Here is a 19,651-nt window from a genome sequence, read left to right as displayed (position 1 = left end):
TCTGATTGGCCAGAAGACATTATCAAAGATGTTCTATTGAGAAGATGATCAGTACGTGACAAAAGTTTTCAAACCGTTTCTAGTCTTCGGTATTTCCAGACAAGTGACTGCTGAAATCAATCTTACTAACTGCTGTCTGTGCAATTTACTCCGCGCGAGTTGGCGGACTTTATTTAGCTTACTTTAACATCATTTTTCATGGTGGGGCTAAGCCATTTATTGGTATGGCTGTACCCTGTAGCCTACCCAAGTATACCCTGACGCCGCCACTGAACATAATAATAAAACAATTAAAAATGTTGTATTCAGCCCTGATTAAAACAGCGGGCCCAAATCCTGGATGGCCGGGCCCAAATCCTGGATGGGCGGGCCCGGCCCCATGGGGCCCGCCCATGACGCCGGGTCTGAGCTGGAGCCAGTACGTTTTTCTCCGGGCCACTTAATTGTTCTCATACTCTTAGTTTGAATGTACCTGTATTCACCCTCTGTCGAAACATGCTTATATTTGGCACCTGTCTCTTTAAGACTCTCTTCTGAAGAAGCCCAGTCTGCTCTGATTGGCTTCTGAGAAAAGTTGTAGGTAGTTCTCAGGCGGTAGGAGGGGATACTCAGATAATGGGCGGTGTATTTTAATGAGCCTTTATAAAAGGATAGAATGGGGAACAAAATCTAAAGGGATTGTTGAATCCTATGTGTGAGGACATTAAAAAGAGTTTAATCCACTTTTATAAAGCTTTTTATCAAGTTATAGTGCACTATAAGATAAAAAGCTTTAGAAAAGTGGATTAAACTGCTCACCACTCACACACAATGTGTAAAAAGTAAGCCCAAAACCTAAACAAATGTACTTTGCAGGTGATATGCTGAACCTATAAACCCTGTTTCTGTTTCTTAGGTTTCTTTATATTTATCTTCTATTGTGCGGGGAAGGAGAATGTGAGGAAGCAGTGGAGGACCTTCCTGTGTTGCGGCAGAATGAGGCTGGCAGAGAACTCAGGTTTTTACATTTCATAACCATTCTGGACATCTATGGTAATTACTCATCAATTATTATGTAACATTTCACCTTTTATCCTGTGTAATTTATGTTTTGAACAGAATGGAGCCGCACTGCAACACAGAAGACCACAACTAAGTCATCAGTGAACAGAGTCACTCTCTTCATTCCTCAAACTCGTCCCAGTTCAACAACAGCTCTTCCTGTTTCCTGGTCAGCGACTCCTCAGAGCTCACTAATGGCATCAGTAAGTGAAGACTGCCTGCCATCCCGATTATAATCCTTAGTTTTGCCTTAAAGGTGGGGTAGGTACATTTCAGAAACCGGCTCGAGATACACTTTTTGTTATATTCCATGGAATGCTCTTAACATCCCGATAGCGATGAATATCTGAAGTGCTTTGACACAAAATCCATAACAAAATTTCATCTGTGGAAGCCGTAATACTGTAAAAAGTACATCCAGCCCGGCTAAACGGATTGGATTGCCGCCCTGTCTGTCAGCCTTCCATCTCGTGCACGCACAAATGTATCTCGTGCCCTCATTGGGCGTGCCCAGGCTCTGGGCGAGCCGTCATTGGGCGTGCGCCAGCAACAGGCGGCCACTTTCACCAGTCTGCTGACGTCATGTGCACGTTCATGTGTGTTGGAGGAGGTGCTCTGTAAGGAAGTCTGAAGGAAGGGGCGGATTCTTTTCGGCTGTGTTCTTTCAAATTGTAGTGCACTCGAGCCGGTTTCTGAAACGTACCTACCACACCTTTAAACAAGACTCAACAACACATGTAAAATAGGTTTTAATTATTGCTGCGGTTTACTGGATACAAATATTAAACAAGGCTGTGCACTGCAATATTATAATACAATAATATAGTATACACACACACACACATACCAAATAGGCTACTGCAGGCTCTTGGGCAAAGTGGCCAGAAGCCCAACACTTTTAACTATGTTTTATTCTCCAACACACTTGTCATACCAGTGTACAACACAACAAATATTTATATTGACTAAATGAGTGGTTCGTTTAACAGTCCTTTTGGAAAACAGAAATAATGCAGTAGTGCTGTGTTACAGGTAGCCAATTTGAAGACCATGTGATCACAGCAGAAGAAGACTACAGTACGGATGTCGTCCTCAACGAGATCAACATGCAGTACAGAAACCAACAAACGCCCTGATCGCTGATCCAGACAGGACTTGACTGTTTTTCATGGGTTTCTTAGGGCAATTGTTGCCTTTATTGATACAGATGGATTGGAAAGGGGGAGAGGGGGGAGACATGCAGCAAAGGTCCGCAGGTCGGAGTCGAACCCCTGCAAAGAGCGCTCAGCTTAATCTCTACCGGGTTCGCTTTGGCCAGCCCATAACTGCATATTGAAAGGCTCTTATTTTGAAATACTTGTATATAATGTTAATAAAGACTAATTTATATACCGTCCATCTTCCTGTCACTTGTATTATATGACTTGTAATGAGCAATGGAAATCCTACATTATAGCACTTGATTTTAACACGCTACCCCATATATTTAAATTTGTATCTATTGTATCTGGAAGGAACCTGGAGAACCTTTATTCCTTTGTATAGGGATGTTATTGAGATAAGTAGCTGATAAAAATGGAACATTACACACACTGATGTTGATTCATTGTAAACTATTCAATATTAGCAAAGGCCAACAGGCTGGTATCATTTTCACTGTGAATTACTTGCTTTTTATTGTTGAAATAAATGAAGCATGTTCACACTTGTGTCAGCATGCTAATATTACAGTAAGCATTGATCTCAGCAGAGGTTCAGTAGTTTCGGCAATATCAAGTGGAAACCTCCAACATCTAGCTGGAGCCAGTACGTTTTTCTCCGGGCCATTTTTGCTTGAATAAGACAATTATAGCCAAAGCCAATACATATAGTTGCAGAACATACTGGTTTTCAATACAACAGTGTCAACCTTTATCAATGGCTCACACTGAAACTGAATTATTCTACTACCCGCTGTTTGTATTGGCATGTTCTCAATTACATTTATTTTGGAGAAAATAACAAATCACACATTTCCCCCTAAAACACATTTAATTGTAGAGGTCACAGAAAATAACTCAAGTGGAACAGCATTTGGTGAAATGATATTGAATAAATAAATGTAACCGAGTCCCACAGGGTTGATCACGTGTAAACGTGCTGTGTACTGTATATGCAAGCTACATTCACTGTCCTTTACATGCACCTAATACAGTATTAAAAAAAATGTAATATATATTGTAGGAACCCAAAAGGTGCTAACAGAACATGACATAAAAACAGCACAAGCACAAAGGTGGCATTAAAGTGGTGGAATAGTTTCCCTTTTAAAACACATTTGGACTTAAACCCGTCAGTCTCACTGGGCATGATCACATTGCTTTGATACAATCTGAAAGAATCAAATCACATTTAAGAGGCAGTAACAAAAAAAACACAGCGCTTAAAAGCATCTCAGTTTAGCTGTGCTGAGCCTAAACATCACGACATGAGCCTATAACTCAAGTGCAGAGACGTCTGAAAACAAGAGAACACGCGCCTGTCGTACGATGATTTGTGTGTATCAAATCAATGTTTACACATCTAAACGTTTCCTTCCAAGAACATGCAAATGGACATTCCAAGAAACAAACGAAATACAACTGAGAGGTTGTAGCAAAAAATGGTAAGACAACTAAAACAGGAAGAAAGTGAATGATGATCAGGGCAGAATGGGGTCAATAAAAGCGGGAAAATAAAACCGTCATTGTACCCCTTGAGATGTGCTCAGACTGAATGTTATCTCGATAATGCACATTGACTAACATGATGGAGCATTTTGAAGAAAAAAAACCCAGCAGATTACAGCACATATGTTAGCTGTAGTGAGTTAGGAGAGGCACACACACACACATACATCAGGCATACACTGCCACTTGTGTGTGGACCTCCAGTTATTTACGTTATATTTCTCCAGATCGACTCTTTTAAAGCCCACCTAACACTGCGCTTACCCAAACGCTTACTTGCCTCATTTTTAATGTCACGTTCAGTCTGAACACATCTTTAAGGCTACAGCAGAAATGGGAGGAGCGTTCACATTCCAGCTGATGGGGATTCAAGCAGAGAAACTTGTTGGTCTTTACTTCTTCCATACAGAGTAGAAAACCCATCTGACACAATGGAATTAAGGATTGTACACAACAAAATAGGACGGCATGGAAAAATGTACAGTATTTGCCCATTCACAAATATATAAACAATTTTTAACTCAACTTGGCTCTCATTTCTATTGGTTTTGGTAACATCATAGGATCGAACAGACACTACAAAAAGCCATCAGATCACTGCAAATAACTAGTATATCATTATTACCAATACAAATAAGGTCCAAAGCTACACAAATATAGGTATTAAGACAGAAATAAGGTATAATACAAAAATATTTGAGTGTTGTTGTAATGGGATATGAACACCACATTTATCATGAGCATAATTAAAAACATTAAAATGTCCAAATACTGATGAAAGGATACTGCTCCAAGTAGGAGGGCACACACACCACCTCTTTAGAGAACCCCACAGGACACGAGAGCTTCTTCAGCTGTTCTTCATACAGACGCAGTGCCTCCGTCATGGTCTGTGCGTTACCCTGGTGACAGGTGGCACAAGAAAAAATAAATGTCACGGGACACACGTACTGAAGATATGGATTCTTCCTAAACACAAATGGAGGGTGTTAAGTGGGAGTGGTGGGTTACGATGCTTGGCTGCAATAAAATAATAAGATGCATTTGCCACTTGTTGACATTATGTCCAATGTGATGAAATATTACTTTGCGAAAATGTGAAACTACATTATATTGTGAGATACGGAGCATATTCTCTAAATATGATATCAGACTGTTTAATCAACAATAAAAAAAAACATGGAATAAGAAAATGCAATCACTTCAGATTGAAATATTACTCGAGGTGCTATACAAGTTTTCAGAAGAAATAATTACACAACATTATCAGCAGTTGATTAAAAAAGCGACTCACCTGTGTGAAATATTTCCCCGAGGGATGCAAGACTTTTATTGAAAGATCTAAGATGAGACGCAGGAAATCCCATGTAGAGTCTGCAACAAGCAGATAAGACAGGCTCAGACACCAGTTCAACAAGCTCAGATCATTTATGTAACACCAAAGGAATGAACATAGCCTTCACCGCAGGCAACACAACAGGTTGACTAGCTGGTAAAACATGTTAGACAGGTCTTCCTTTTATAAACAAACTTTTTTTTGTATACAAAAATAGTCAGGGTTTTTATATTCCACATTTCTACTTCCAGATATTACTGAATCCACAAAAATTAAGTGTTTTGTCAACTTTGTCACTTATTCTACCTTTTTTATCATCATAGCTTTTTTACCCCCTTATATCCCTTGAACTGTTATATTATGTTTTTAATGTTTAAGTTTTTACGAAGGCCTTGTCTCCTATAGGTTTTCCGATGGCACTAGTGATGGATTGTGAGTCGTCTGATACGATACCAACAAATATCCAGACACACGAAAAACAAATTCTGCACAAAAAAATAAGCTAACCCTATCATTCTCTCCCACAGCTGCTGGCTGAAAAATGACATTGCTTTCTACGCGTCAGTGGTGGCCTATTTCTGCCTCATCTTTGTGTTCAACTTAGTCATGTTCGTGGTGGTGCTGGTCCAGCTGTGCCGGATAAAGCGGCAGAACCCTCACAATTTGCAGCACTGCAGCATACTGCAGGACATGCGCAGCGTGTCGGGGATCACCATCCTCCTGGGACTTCGCTTTTTTTGCCTGGGGGCCCCTTAACCTGCCATTCATGTACCCGTTTGCCATCTTTAACTCCTTCCAAGGTGAGTTGACTCATACAGGTTTGAGTAAATCTCTGTCGAAACATGCTTATTTTTGGCACCCGTCTCTTTAAGACTCTCTTCTGAAGAAGCCCAGTCTGCTCTGATTGGCTTCTGAGAAAAGTTGTAGGTAGTTCTCAGGCGGTAAAAAAACAAAAATCACAGCCCATTCATTTCACCTTTCTTTCATGTTGTGCAAAGAAAAAGCAACCTCTTAACCCAGATATCTTACCATGACTCGTGCATGCATGTGCATGGGTGTGACATGACCACCACAACAGAAAGATATGGACACAAGATATGTGCAAATGTATTTAGTATCCTATCCATGTGAACATGATTTAAGTGTGGGGGGGGGGGGTCCGGGGGCATGCTCCCCCGGGAAGAATTACGTTATAAATTACGTTATATATAAGATTATCTTTATTGCTACTCCCTTTCCCGTCAATTTATAGTGTTGGTCCACAGCGCAAACTTATTAGTTTAACAAAATCCGCATCTAAAATTGTGGCATAGATACGTTATTTTCCCCTGTGCAATTCTCCATTTACTCAACAATAACACATAATTATCCTTGTGTTTATTTATTTGTTTGATTAATAAACACAAGTTGGAGTCCGTCAGGACCGAGGGTCGGAACAGCTCATTTGCTTTACAGAATATTACACCCAGAAGTAAGTATTCTCTCCGCTTCGCTTGACAAACCCCGTGATAGTCCTCAAGCTCTGTGATTGGATGTTTGAGTGTGCTCCGAGGGTTACGCCGAGCGTCGAACAGCACTTTGAAATGGGATGGAACCACGGCAGACTGTCCAAAACTGAATTTGAACGGGTCCACCCCGTCCCCCCCTCTGTCCCCAGAACTACACATGCTGGCCATTGTGTGTTTTGCAACATGCTCTATGGCACGTCTCTACTGGAAATTGTAGTTTTAAAAGACGTTTTCGTATTTCCCATAATAAGAAGTTGCCAGTATTAAACTGTGTACATCCATGGAGGTTTAGGGGATAGGAAACACTCAAATGTAAAACATATAATTAATAAATGGGTGAAAATTGCTTGTGCCCATTATGGGCAGTATTAATATATATACCCACATGCCAGCTAAGGTCAGAAGAGCTTTATTTAACAGCTGGTCTTATGTTTGTGACCCCTGTGATAACATTACATTACATTCATTAATAAGCCTGAAACATGCACTTGTCAAGGTTCAGAGGCACATTTTGCAAATATGGCAGTAGCCATCGATCATCTTAAGATAAGATGTACTTTATAGATCCCAAGTTGGAAACATTTGCGTTACATCAACATGTGTAACAGTTGTAAATATGCAGTGGTGTTTATTTGTAAATCATTTAGTATAATCACACAAATTCTGTGTTTTATATTGAATAATTCTGTGTTCTTTATTTATTAAATGTTCAATACCTGACAAGGTCGGAGATGAAAAACTTGTGTCACAGGTTCCTTAACAGTGCATTACAAGACATCAATATGTGTGTACCTCTACCATTAAACTGTCGTATTCTGCACATTTCTTATAATATCTACATACATCTTATAAGAGTATAATACATATGTATAATATCAGTTAAAACAAGTGCTTCAACATAGTTAACATTGCTGGAGGTATACACAAATATTGATAGATGTCTTGTAATGCACTGTTGAGGAACCTGCGACCCAAGTTTTTCATTCAGTGCAGAACTACACCACAGTGGTGTATAATACGATATGTCAATAAACCTTAGAAAATCTTGAAATCTTGAAAGGGATGTGCAAAATAGTCATTATATACAGTCTTTAATTAACTATTAGTAGAGAATAACGAGTAATGAATATACTTTATAGGGATCCTATTAATATCTAATAATAAAAATAATGAAATTCAATAACATGCTTTAACCACTAGGTGTCCCTTTATATCAGGTGTGCACGTTTATGGTGTTAATACAGCCTATCTACCAATTGGATCAAATATAAAAGTCAGCCGAATTAGTGTTGATACTGCAAGGAGACGTATTGTGTGAAAAGAAATGTAAGATGTTGTTTAATTGCTGATATATTTATGATCCACGTCACGTTTTCAATGTTGGCGGCAGTTCCTCATGTTTGTCTAGAAGTCTTCTCATCAGGGCTCTATAAATAGAGAACTACGGCAGATATGTAATATTTAATGCAGCCGAACCGTGTATTACAATGCCATTATGTGATGACTTTCAAAGAGAAAAGCAAGCACACTCGGAATAAAGTATTATTTTATTTTTTTTAAATGTTTTCGGTCTGTTTCCGGTATTTGTTAAGGACGATGTGCTTTGAGATGTGAGACTGGAATTGCACAGGGGAAAATAATGTATCTTTAGATGCAAATCTTGTTAAACCAATACGTTTGCGCAGTGGACCAACACTATACATTGACGGGGAAGGGGGTATGTTTTTATGCTGCATTTGTGCAAATAGCTTTGGTTTGATATTTTATTGGATTAAATTAATTAATGTTTAAGTTGAGAAACATTGTAATCGTTGCCCAGCACTTCTTTTAACCTAAATGTAATTGATTTTTTCTGTTGAAATGTATAATGTGTGCCATGTTGTGAAAGCACTATATGCTGCACCTAGTGTATGAAGAGTGCTATACAAATACAGCCTAATTATTATTATTATTAATAATATTATGTTTCAGAAATGTAACACAAATAAAGAGAAAGTGCCTGGTGGAAATGTGGAAAATATAAAGTAGAAAATATAAAGTACAGAAAATATATATTATAACAAAAATACAGAAACCTTCTTCTGGCTCCGTGGATATCGGTATTGCAGTCAGGTCATTAATAACGTAATCAAACGTCTTTCCTTCCTGCACATACTTCCTCAGCACAGGGACACAGTCCTCAACTAGTATCTGTCAAACAGGAGACAAAGAGAGCACACTTTACTTCATTATAAAAATATGCTTGATACATTACATGCATGAGTTCAGTTCAATCTCAGGTTCTCCTTATCCTGTTTATCTAACCCTAACCCTGATAACATGATGCAGTTTTACCAATGATGGTGGAAGACAGGTGAGAAGAACAATCCAAATAAGTAAACATGGATGGAAACAATGCTGTGTTTAAAACACTCAATCTGCTAACAAAATTGTTTACAGTCGGATGATACATTAGGTGCACCGATGTTAAAGAGGCTGTATTGTGTTTTTCCCTTTCTTGTATTGTGTATAGGTTGTTGTGCATGTAAATGGTCTGCAAAGGCTAAAATCCTAAAGTTTGCTCCGGAGAATTTCTCTCCCACACACTTTGTTTACTTCAGTAATATAATGGCATCACTATGGAACACTTGCACTTATATTGGCTAGCGCTCCAACACATTGCATGTGATATGCTAAAGGGGCGGGGCATCGCTAAGCACTTCACCAATCACAACAGAGCCGGCCAGCTCTCCAATCAGAGCAGACTGGGCTCTGGTTTCAGACAGAGGGTGAAAAGAGGTGCTGCGGCACATGAGAAAAATAAAGACTTTTTTGAACATTAAAGCCAAAACCTGAAAATGAGCATAACATGTCCTCTTTCAGCTCAGTGAGAGGCAAACATCAGATGGCAGCACTCACTTGGTAACAATCTCCCTCCAGGCTGTCGAGGATATTGCCACAAGTTCGTCTCATGTATTTTTTGCACGCGTCTATCACCTTCTGGTCAATGTGCACACTTTGTAAAGGAACTATCATTCAAGTGCAGATGAACAATACAATGAACAACACCAAATAGAAAACTGTCTTTTTATGTGATCAAGTTTAGAGACTGATTAAAGTCGCTGTGAGAGAAACAGAGTCACAATAATAAAAAAAAAGGATATATCCAACATGGTGATCATCTTTGGCTTCTGTTTGACCATCTCAAAAAGGATGCCTCCATCACCTCCTCCTAATATCAGCACCTCTTTTCCAGCATAGCTCTCTCTTCCATTACCCATGATGGCCTGGGTGTAAGTCAAATCGCTCTCTGCCAAGTCTGCAAGGAACACAGATTATTTACACTGATGCAAATATGACCTGGTACATTTGAATCAATTGACACTAATGGTGTACTTAATAATAATTTCAATTACAATAAGTTAAAGGAGTCAAACTGGATCTGTTTTTTTCGAGAGTGACAGACATGCCAGGCACTGTATACACTTACTTATGTCATCATCAAGTATCAGGACATTCCCATACTGCTGTGAGTGCAATATCTTAATGTTTTGGTATGGAGAATCTTCTTCATACACCAGCTGGTCCATGTCGTACTCCAACAGTCTGTCGTCAGTCGTGGGCCAGTATCGGTCCACCTCTGCTCCTCGTACGAGGGCCGGGAGCCTTGGGAAGAAGGGTGAGCGGTGAAATCACCAACACTACTTCACCATGAATATATGCTATTGCTTTTTAACTAAATTAGCAAAGCGGCATAGCCTTACCTTTTAATCCGTGTAATATTGCCATTTAGGATCATCTTTAGCTTAGTTTCCAGTGCATTTAAAAGCTATGGAGAAAAAGGAAATGTCAACTTTTAGGATAATTTATGGGCAGCACTCCAACACCAAAACACAATTAATAGTATTTCCTGGAAACCAAACAAAGGTTTATAGTATAAACTTGCTTTTCTGCATAGCTATTAAGATGTGAATCTACGTTTTACGAGTGATAACGTTATTACATCCCATGGCTCAAAAGTTGCAAACCTCTTGTGTGTTTTGAAGTATTACGCAATGTTTTTTTCATTTTTTCCACCTACATTGTCTAGTTGTGCAATGTTATCCTCTTCATAACACTGAAGATCAACGGTGACCAGCCCGTGGGAGTGCACACGCAAAATAGCAAGCCTGAAAAGTAACAGAATAAAGTTAGAACAAAGCGGTTAAGTGAGAAGAACATTACATTTAGCTAAATTGATTACTAAATCAGGGCTGTCCCGGACTGAGCATTTACATAAAGTGAGCCACAAACAGCTGCTTCTGTTGCTTCCCCAAGTTCATTTTAAACAGAATTGTTCATAAATTGAAATTATATTCAGTGTTATGAGAATGTACTGATTAATAAATGTTTTCTTTGACTTTGACTGTGTAGACTTTATTAAAATTGTTATTTGTAATTAAATAGGCTTAATATATCGTGATTTATTTAAAGCTATTCTATATCAAATCATAAATGAAGGACCCACATATTTCCCAACTGCAATGACCCTTTGCTACATGATCACATTTCTAAGCCACTGCAACAATTCAGGGTCATCCCTACCCAAAATCAATATTTGAACAAATCCACACCCTGGTATGTTGAAAGGTTTTTGTTTCCTCTTTTACAAAGGACATTGAATGAGGACAAGTTTTCACAGTGGAAGCATCGATACATCCACTTAACCAGATCTGCTGACCATCAGTGGGCTCAGTATGCCAAATAGAAAAACTGGGGAAACTAAAAACTAAATATCTCTATAGATGTAGGATAGACTTACAAAACAAACAAAGCCTAGCCAAATAATTCCACTTATTCATTTCCAAATGTTAAGCTAAATATAAGCCGCCCCGGATGATATTTACAATGAAACTACAGGTTCCATGTGGCAGTAATAAAATCTAATATTTTGTAATGACAACTCTGAGATGTTTCTGAAGACTCCTGCATTTATGCCGCAGAGACAAGGAAAACACAAAGCTTTTGTTTGGCAGAAAACGCTGTTCCTTACCGGCCATTCTTGCCTACAAAAGTACCGAGGTATCCATGTCCATTTGTTTCATGGACAGTCTCGGTCATTTCCTGCTCATGAAATATGGACAGTAGGTGAGGGACTGTCGTAGCAGAGTCAACTGGGAAAAGAGATGAAGAACAATAAAAAAACAAAACAACAATTGACTCGCTTTAAACATTCTATGAATCAGTGGTAAAATAAGTACTGAGATCCTTTATTAAATGCTCTATAACAATGCTATTCATAGTAATACTCAAGTAAAAATATTACTCAAGTACAAGTATTATTACCAAAATACTTCTATGGGTCAACTAAAAGTACAACTTATCTGGTAAGATTAACAATGACAGTGTTCTATAATACTTAACATTGCTGGATAATCCCTTATTTATTCACACATAAAAGCATCATTTTACTATTGTAGCTGATCCAAGTAGAGCTTATTGAATCATTATATGTACAGATAGGTTGTTTAATATATTGTAAAAACAGAGCAGTGCAAAGTAAAAAACATCAGAGGGAAAGTCTACTTAATTTTCAAATCAAGAACTACTAAAATAATTACATTTATATTGTTATAGATGAAGCAGTTAGATTGGGCATGTTTTGTTCTAACAGTTTTGTATATTTTATATACGAAGACATTAAAAATACTGCTTTTATTTTAAATAATTAGGGCCCGAGCACGATGTGCTAGGACCCAACGGCGTCCTAGCACGAAGTGCGAGGATACCTATTGTTATTCGTGGTATTATTATTATTATTATTAGGGCCCGAGCACGATGTGCTAGGACCCAACGGCGTCCTAGCACGAAGTGCAAGGATACCTATTGTTATTCGTGGTATTATTATTAGGGCCCGAGCACGATGTGCTAGGACCCAACGGCGTCCTAGCACGAAGTGCAAGGATACCTATTGTTATTCGTGAAATTATTAGGGCCCGAGCACGAGAGTGCTAGGACCCAACGGCGTCCTAGCACGAAGTGCAAGGATACCTATTGTTATTTGTGGTATTATTATTATTATTATTATATAATTACGGAATCCTTGTTTTCAGGCCTTTAGGATGCTGAAAAAGTTGTATAATTTTGCACGGACGCCAGGACCGGTGAAACATTTGATATTCTGGAGTCAATGAGTTCAAATTGTCCAACCTGCTCGCTAGCGCCACCTATTTCAATTCCATTTTGGAAAAATTCACAAAGTCCCACCGTAACTCCGAATGACCTGACATTTTGCAAACATATCCGGGTGGACCTGCTCTACAAATAATCCAATTGGAATCTTTTTTTTAAATTAGCATAATTTTCAAAACACTTAAATATTCACTTAAATACTGTTCACTAGCGCCCCCTATTGTGTGGTAGTCACATATAACTCAGAACTTCACGGATTTTAGCACAGACATTACTCATGGAATTGCGGACATATTTGTAGATACATTCCATTAGCCCCGCCCCCCAAAAAGTCGGCCATTTTGAAATATGTGCGTTTTTCAGCCATTTTACGCACGTTCTTGCGAACTCCTCCTAGGGGAATGATCGGAAAAATTCCAATGCAGGACAGGTTTAGCCCCTATCCCATATGATACTTAATTGAGGAGCACATTTTTGAAAAATGACTCGTGGAGGTCGTAAGCTAACAGCGAATACACCATTGTTGACGATTTACATGTCGCAAATTACTCCAAACTACTCGGATATAGTAATTCCGATATTCACGAAACGCTGTATACGTATTGCTATTATGATTGCACACATATTTCAAATTGCCTTCCATTAGCCCCGCCCCCCAGAAAGTCCACCATTTTGAAAAATGTGCGTTTTTCTGCCATTTTACGCACGTTCTTGCAAACTCCTCCTAGGGGAATGATCGGAAAAATTCCAATGCAGGACAAGTTCAGCCCCTATCCAATATAATACTTAATTGAGGAGCACATTTTTGAAAAATTACTCGTGGAGGTCGTAAGCTAACAGCGAATACACCATTGTTGACGATTTACATGTCACAAATTCAACCAAACTACTACATTTCCATTTTTGGAAACCTTTACAAAGTGGCACCGTAACTCCGAATGACCTGAAATTTTGCCCACTTATTCGGGTGGACCTACTCTACATATTATGTCCAGGAACCCCAAAGCTCCAACTTCTTTATTTTTTTTAAATTACCATAATGTTAAAAACAGTGAAATATTACCTTAAATTTCCATGTTTTCTTTTTCAACGCCAAACTTAGTATACAGCATCAGTGGAGGGTCAGACACATTACTGTAGAAAATGAGCATGTTCAGTCGATAAATATGCCCGTCATTAATCTAAATGCTCATCACTGCTGTCACTTCAGCCTTACATACTTTTACTTATAATTAAAAAATTACATCTGTGTGCCATGTAGTACTTGTCATTTTGCATAATACTGTATATACTTATTACATTGCTGTTAACATTGTCTTTTTTTAAATACTGTCTACACTTAATCTACAACTTCTCTCATATCATTGAATCTACATTATGGTTGTTTATATTTATCTGTTATCTTGGACTTCTTTGCGTCTTAGGTTTACATTTAAATGTTTGCTGTGACGGACTGCGGAGCTGAGCAAAACACACACTAACAGTTAGACCAAACACACTTAGCTATTCCATCTACCTCTGGAGCTAGCTAAACTAGTTATAAATATGTTTATTCTTCACTGTCGGCATATAGGGTTAGGGTTAACCCTAACCCTAACACAGTTGGCGCACATGCCTAAGATTTCCTGGTCAGAAATAAAGGAACGCAAAGTCAGGTAAACAATTTAGAGACATGACAAACGGCTCATCTCGGAGGACTGAGGGGGGGGACCAGCAACCCTCCCCGACAGGCGCACGGACGCGAGGGCCCGCTCATCACTGCGCGCACAAGTGCGACCGCAGTTTTAATTATTTTTTTTCTGCTGGTGTTTCCTGTTTTTGAGGCCTTTAGGACGCTGAAAAAGTTGTATAATTTTGCACGGACTCCATAACTGGTGAAAACTACCTTATTCTGGAGTCCATTGTACAACTTGCTCGCTAGCGCCACCTATACAAATCCCAATTCGGAATTCATTTACAAAGTCGCACCGTAACTCCAAATGACCTGAAATTTTGCACACATATCCGGGTGGACCTGCTCTACAAATAATCTCCTTAAACTCCTAAGCTCCGCCTACTTTTTTTTTTTTAAATTAGCATAATTTACAAAACAGTTAAATATTCATTTAAATTTCAAATGTTGGTTTTTCAACACCAAACTCAGTATACAGTATCACCGGAGGGTCAGACACATTACCCTAGGAGATGAGCATGTTCAAACGATAAATATTTCCAACATGAATTAAAACGTACTCGCAAAAAGGCGGGGCTTAGAAAGAAATGCTCATAATTCATCAACAATGTACCAAAAAAACACACATTTTGTTGGTAAGGTTCAGTCTGTATTGGGGAATAGGCACCAAAAGTGATTTCCATTTTGGACTATAGGGGGCGCCAAAAACATGACAAATCTATAACTCATGAACCGATGGACGAAATCTTTTTTTTTTTTTAGACATACTCTAGGGATGAGTATTAACGTATATTTAAAGTCTCACAACGAATGACAATTGTGGGCGTGGCCTTATGACGATGTGCTAAAATGTGTTTCGGTACGCAAAACTTGGGACACGCGTCACAGCCCGCGACCTTTTGAAGAATGTAAAAAAAAAAACGTACATTTTCAAAAAAACTGCTCACTAGCGCCCCCTATTGTGTGGTAGTCACATATAGTTTCTCAAAACTTCACGAATTTTGGCACAGACATTTCTCATGGAATTGCGGATATATTTGTAAATACATTCCATTAGCCCCGCCCCACAAAAAGTCGGCCATTTTGAAATATGTGCGTTTTTCAGCCATTTTACGCACGTTCTTGCGAACTCCTCCTAGGGGAATGATCGGAAAAATTCCAATGCAGGACAGGTTTAGCCCCTATCCCATACGATACTTAATTGAGGAGCACATTTTTGAAAAATTACTCGTGGAGGTCGTAAGCTAACAGCGAATACACCATTTTTGACGATTTACATGTCGCAAATTACTCCAAACCACTCGGATATAGTTATTCCGATATTCACGAAACGCTGTATACATATTGCTATTATGATTGCACATATATTTCAAATTGCCTTCCATTAGCCCCGCCCCTCAGAAAGTCGGCCATTTTGAAAAATGTGCGTTTTTTTGCCATTTTACGCACGTTCTTGCAAACTCCTCCTAGGGGAATGATCGGAAAAATTCCAATGCAGGACAGGTTCAGCCCCGATCCCATATGATACTTAATTGAGGAGCACATTTTTGAAAAATTACTCGTGGAGGTCGTAAGCTAACAGCGAATACACCATTTTTGACGATTTACATGTCACAAATTCATCCAAACTACTACATTTCCATTTTTGGAAACCTTTACAAAGTGGCACCGTAACTCAGAATTACCTGAAATGTTGCCCACTTATTCGGGTGGACCTACTCTACATATTATGTCCTTGAACCCGAAAGCTCCACCTCCTTCATTTTTTTTAATTACCATATTGTTAAAAACAGTGAAATATTCACTTAAATTTCAAATTTTGGTTTTTCAACACCAAACTCAGTATACAGTATCGCCGGAGGGTCAGACACATTATCGTAGGGAATGAGCATGTTCAGTCGATAAATGTGGCCGTCAGTACTCTAAACGTGTTCGCAAAAAGGCGGGGCTTAGATAGAAATGCTCAAAATTCATCAACAATGTACCAAAAAAACACACATTTTGGTGGTAAGGTTCAGTGTGCATTGGGGAATAAGCACAAAAAGTAGTATCCATGTTGGACTATAGGGGGCGCCAAAAACATGACAAATGTATAACTCATGAAATGATGGACGAAATCTTTTTTTTTTTTTTTTAGACATACTCTGGGGATGAGTATGGACTTATATTGAAAGTGTCACAACGAATGACAATTGTGGGCGTGGCCTGTACTTTTTTTTTATGACGATGTGCTTAAATGTGTTTCGGTACGCAAAACTTGGGACACGCATCACAGCCCATGACCTTTTCAAGAATGTAAAAAAAAAACGTAATATTTCAAAAATACTGCTCACTAGCGCCCCCTATTGTGTGGTAGTCACATATAACTCTCAGAACTTCACGAATGTTAGCACAGACATTACTCATGGAATTGCGGACATATTTGTAGATACATTCCATTAGCCCCGCCCCCCAGAAAGTCGGCCATTTTGAAAAATGTGCGTTTTTCAGCCATTTTACGCACGTTCTTGCGAACTCCTCCTAGGGGAATGATCGGAAAAATTCCAATGCAGGACAGGTTTAGCCCCTATCCCATATGATACTTAATTGAGGAGCACATTTTTGAAAAATTACTCGTGGAGGTCGTAAGCTAACAGCGAATACACCATTTTTGACGATTTACATGTCGCAAATTATTCTAAACTACTCGGATATAGTTATTCCGATATTCACGAAACGCTGTATACATATTGCTATTATGATTTCACACATATTTCAAATTGGCTTTTATTAGCCCCGCCCCCCAGAAAGTCAGCCATTTTGAAAAATGTACGTTTCTCATGCATTTTAAGCACATTTTAGCAAAGTCCTCCTAGGGAAATGTTCCAAAAAATTCCAATCCAGCACAAATTCTGCCCATATCCAATGTGATGCTAAATTGTGAAGAAATTAGTTGCTAGCTGAATCGAGGACCTCGTAAGCTAACGGAGAATATACCTTTTTGGACCATTTATATGTCAGATAAGCTACTGAAACCTGCCTGTCTGCCTCGCACATCAACGCTCACAAACACACAGACACACCTACACGTTCTACAACACACACCTACACATTCTACAAAAAACACAAACAGCTCCTAAAGCATATAATAAATATAAATATTAGGCTACAGCCCTTGTATTTATTAAGTGAAGCACCATATGGTTTCATGAAAAATCTCCTAAAGCCTACAAATAAACACACCCCCCTCCCCCACACAAACACTTTCTCTGTCTATAAGGCTTACAGTTACATTGTTCAATCATGCTTTAGCAACCATGTCTTTATTATGATCTCTTGTTTTCTCTGTGATTACCACAATTCTGGAGAAATGGATCTGCTGGGGAACGACCCTTACTTTGAAAAGTGCACGGCAAATCAGAAGGACAGAGCTGCCACCTGAGGTGCTGGATAAAGCAAGCCTGAACAGCGCTCAGGAACATCATCCACCCAAACCTCCGCTGACTGCAGTACAGACTGAGTGTAGACGTGTAGAGCTCATCACTGCTGTCACTTCAGCCTTACATACTTTTACTTATAATTAAAACATTACATCTGTGTGCCATGTAGTACTTGTCATTTTGCATAATACTGTATATACTTATTACATTGCTGTTAACATTGTCTTTTTTTAAATACTGTCTACACTTAATCTACAACTTCTCTCATATCATTGAATCTACATTATGGTTGTTTATATTTATCTGTTATATTGGACTTCTTTGCGTCTTAGGTTTACATTTAAATGTTTGCTGTGACGGACTGCGGAGCTGAGCAAAACACACACTAACAGTTAGACCAAACACACTTAGCTATTCCATCTACCTCTGGAGCTAGCTAAACTAGTTATAAATATGTTTATTCTTCACTGTCGGCATATAGGGTTAGGGTTAACCCTAACCCTAACACAGTTGGCGCACATGCCTAAGATTTCCTGGTCAGAAATAAAGGAACGCAAAGTCAGGTAAACAATTTAGAGACATGACAAACGGCTCATCTCGGAGGACTGAGGGGGGGGGGACCAGCAACCCTCCCCGACAGGCGCACGGACGCGAGGGCCCGCTCATCACTGCGCGCACAAGTGCGACCGCAGTTTTAATTATTAATATTTTTGCAATGTGCCATCATGTGATTCAAAACCCAATTATAGAAAAACATGTGTATTTCCATAGAGTCCCACACATTATTATTGGTGACCTAGGTAACTTTCCCTGGAAGTGCTATTTAAAGACAAGTAGGTTAATGCTCGTCTGACTGCGGTTTAAGAGCTCGGCACACCTCTCCTGTATTAGCACACTGTTCACCTTTACATAGTTGTAGATAAACACATAAAAACTACAAAAATGGGTGAAAATGCGCCACTTCCTGTGCGACAGAGCTGACTTGAGCAGCATACTTTATTCATACTGTTAGCCAGAGGGGCTTCTATTCAAATACTGAATACAAAATAACGTCTAACACACCACCATGCATATGACATTAAGATTCAATGTTTAGCCTATAATAACGTTAAGCTGTAACCCCCACTTGTCAAATAGTGTTTATGTATATGCCAGTATCAGCCTCGTTTCATCAAAATCAATACCGCGTTTCTGTTTTGAAGGGCAGTGATAGACTAGCAGGTATTAGCATGGTAGCCAGCGAGCTAGCATGCAGCCCTGATGCACTGAATGTAACCAGAATGAATTGCCTGCATTAAGCCGCTAATCGCACTCGTTTTACCTGCCGTTGAGAGCTTGAAGTCGAGGGTATAATGTCGCAGAGCCATGTCTGAGTGCAACCGTCATCCATGCCTGGGAATAGACAGGCTGCGAGTATTTATCTGCAGAGACAGAGGGAGGGCCCTGCTACCGCTGCTGCTGCTATCACTGCCTACTGCACAGCCTGCGGGCGATGCGGCGAGAGCAAAGAGTCAGGAAGCCACAAGATAGAAATCCTCCGCCGGTGTGTTTGGACTGGCGCACAAAGTGAAAACAAGTGAAAGCTATCACTCTTTTATCATTATTTATATCCACGGTTTAGTATGAACTCATTTAATATCAATTAAATAAAGGGAACCAAGAGCCAGTCATGATTGATATTTTTTTTTAAATACAGTTCAGAAACATTTTGAAAGTGAGCACCAGAGCACGTGTTTTTATTGCTTTCAAGTTTTAACCCTCTGGTATGATGTTGCCTCCAGACAACATACCCATTGTCCATACCCATACCACATTAG

The 19,651-nt window shown here is 39.2% G+C and overlaps 1 protein-coding gene across 1 annotated transcript; it reads right to left on the bottom strand.

Moving 5' to 3' along the window:
• Positions 1 to 2,752: 2,752 nt before the first annotated feature.
• On the bottom strand, positions 2,753 to 19,377 carry sms (spermine synthase). The gene is made up of 11 exons (XM_034099211.2): positions 19,156 to 19,377; positions 11,605 to 11,725; positions 10,654 to 10,741; positions 10,337 to 10,401; positions 10,063 to 10,238; positions 9,737 to 9,891; positions 9,492 to 9,581; positions 8,669 to 8,783; positions 5,044 to 5,123; positions 4,536 to 4,651; positions 2,753 to 4,172 (listed from the first exon to the last, which is right to left on the bottom strand). The coding sequence occupies exons 1-11, from the start codon at positions 19,199 to 19,201 to the stop codon at positions 4,142 to 4,144; spliced, it is 1,083 nt and encodes a 360-aa protein (XP_033955102.1). The 5' UTR covers positions 19,202 to 19,377; the 3' UTR covers positions 2,753 to 4,141.
• Between the last annotated feature and the right edge of the window lie 274 nt (positions 19,378 to 19,651).

The sequence above is a fragment of the Pseudochaenichthys georgianus genome, chromosome 14, assembly GCF_902827115.2.
Source record: "Pseudochaenichthys georgianus chromosome 14, fPseGeo1.2, whole genome shotgun sequence".
In the NCBI taxonomy this organism is placed as follows: domain Eukaryota; kingdom Metazoa; phylum Chordata; class Actinopteri; order Perciformes; family Channichthyidae; genus Pseudochaenichthys; species Pseudochaenichthys georgianus.
This window is presented reverse-complemented; position numbering and strand designations above follow the sequence as displayed.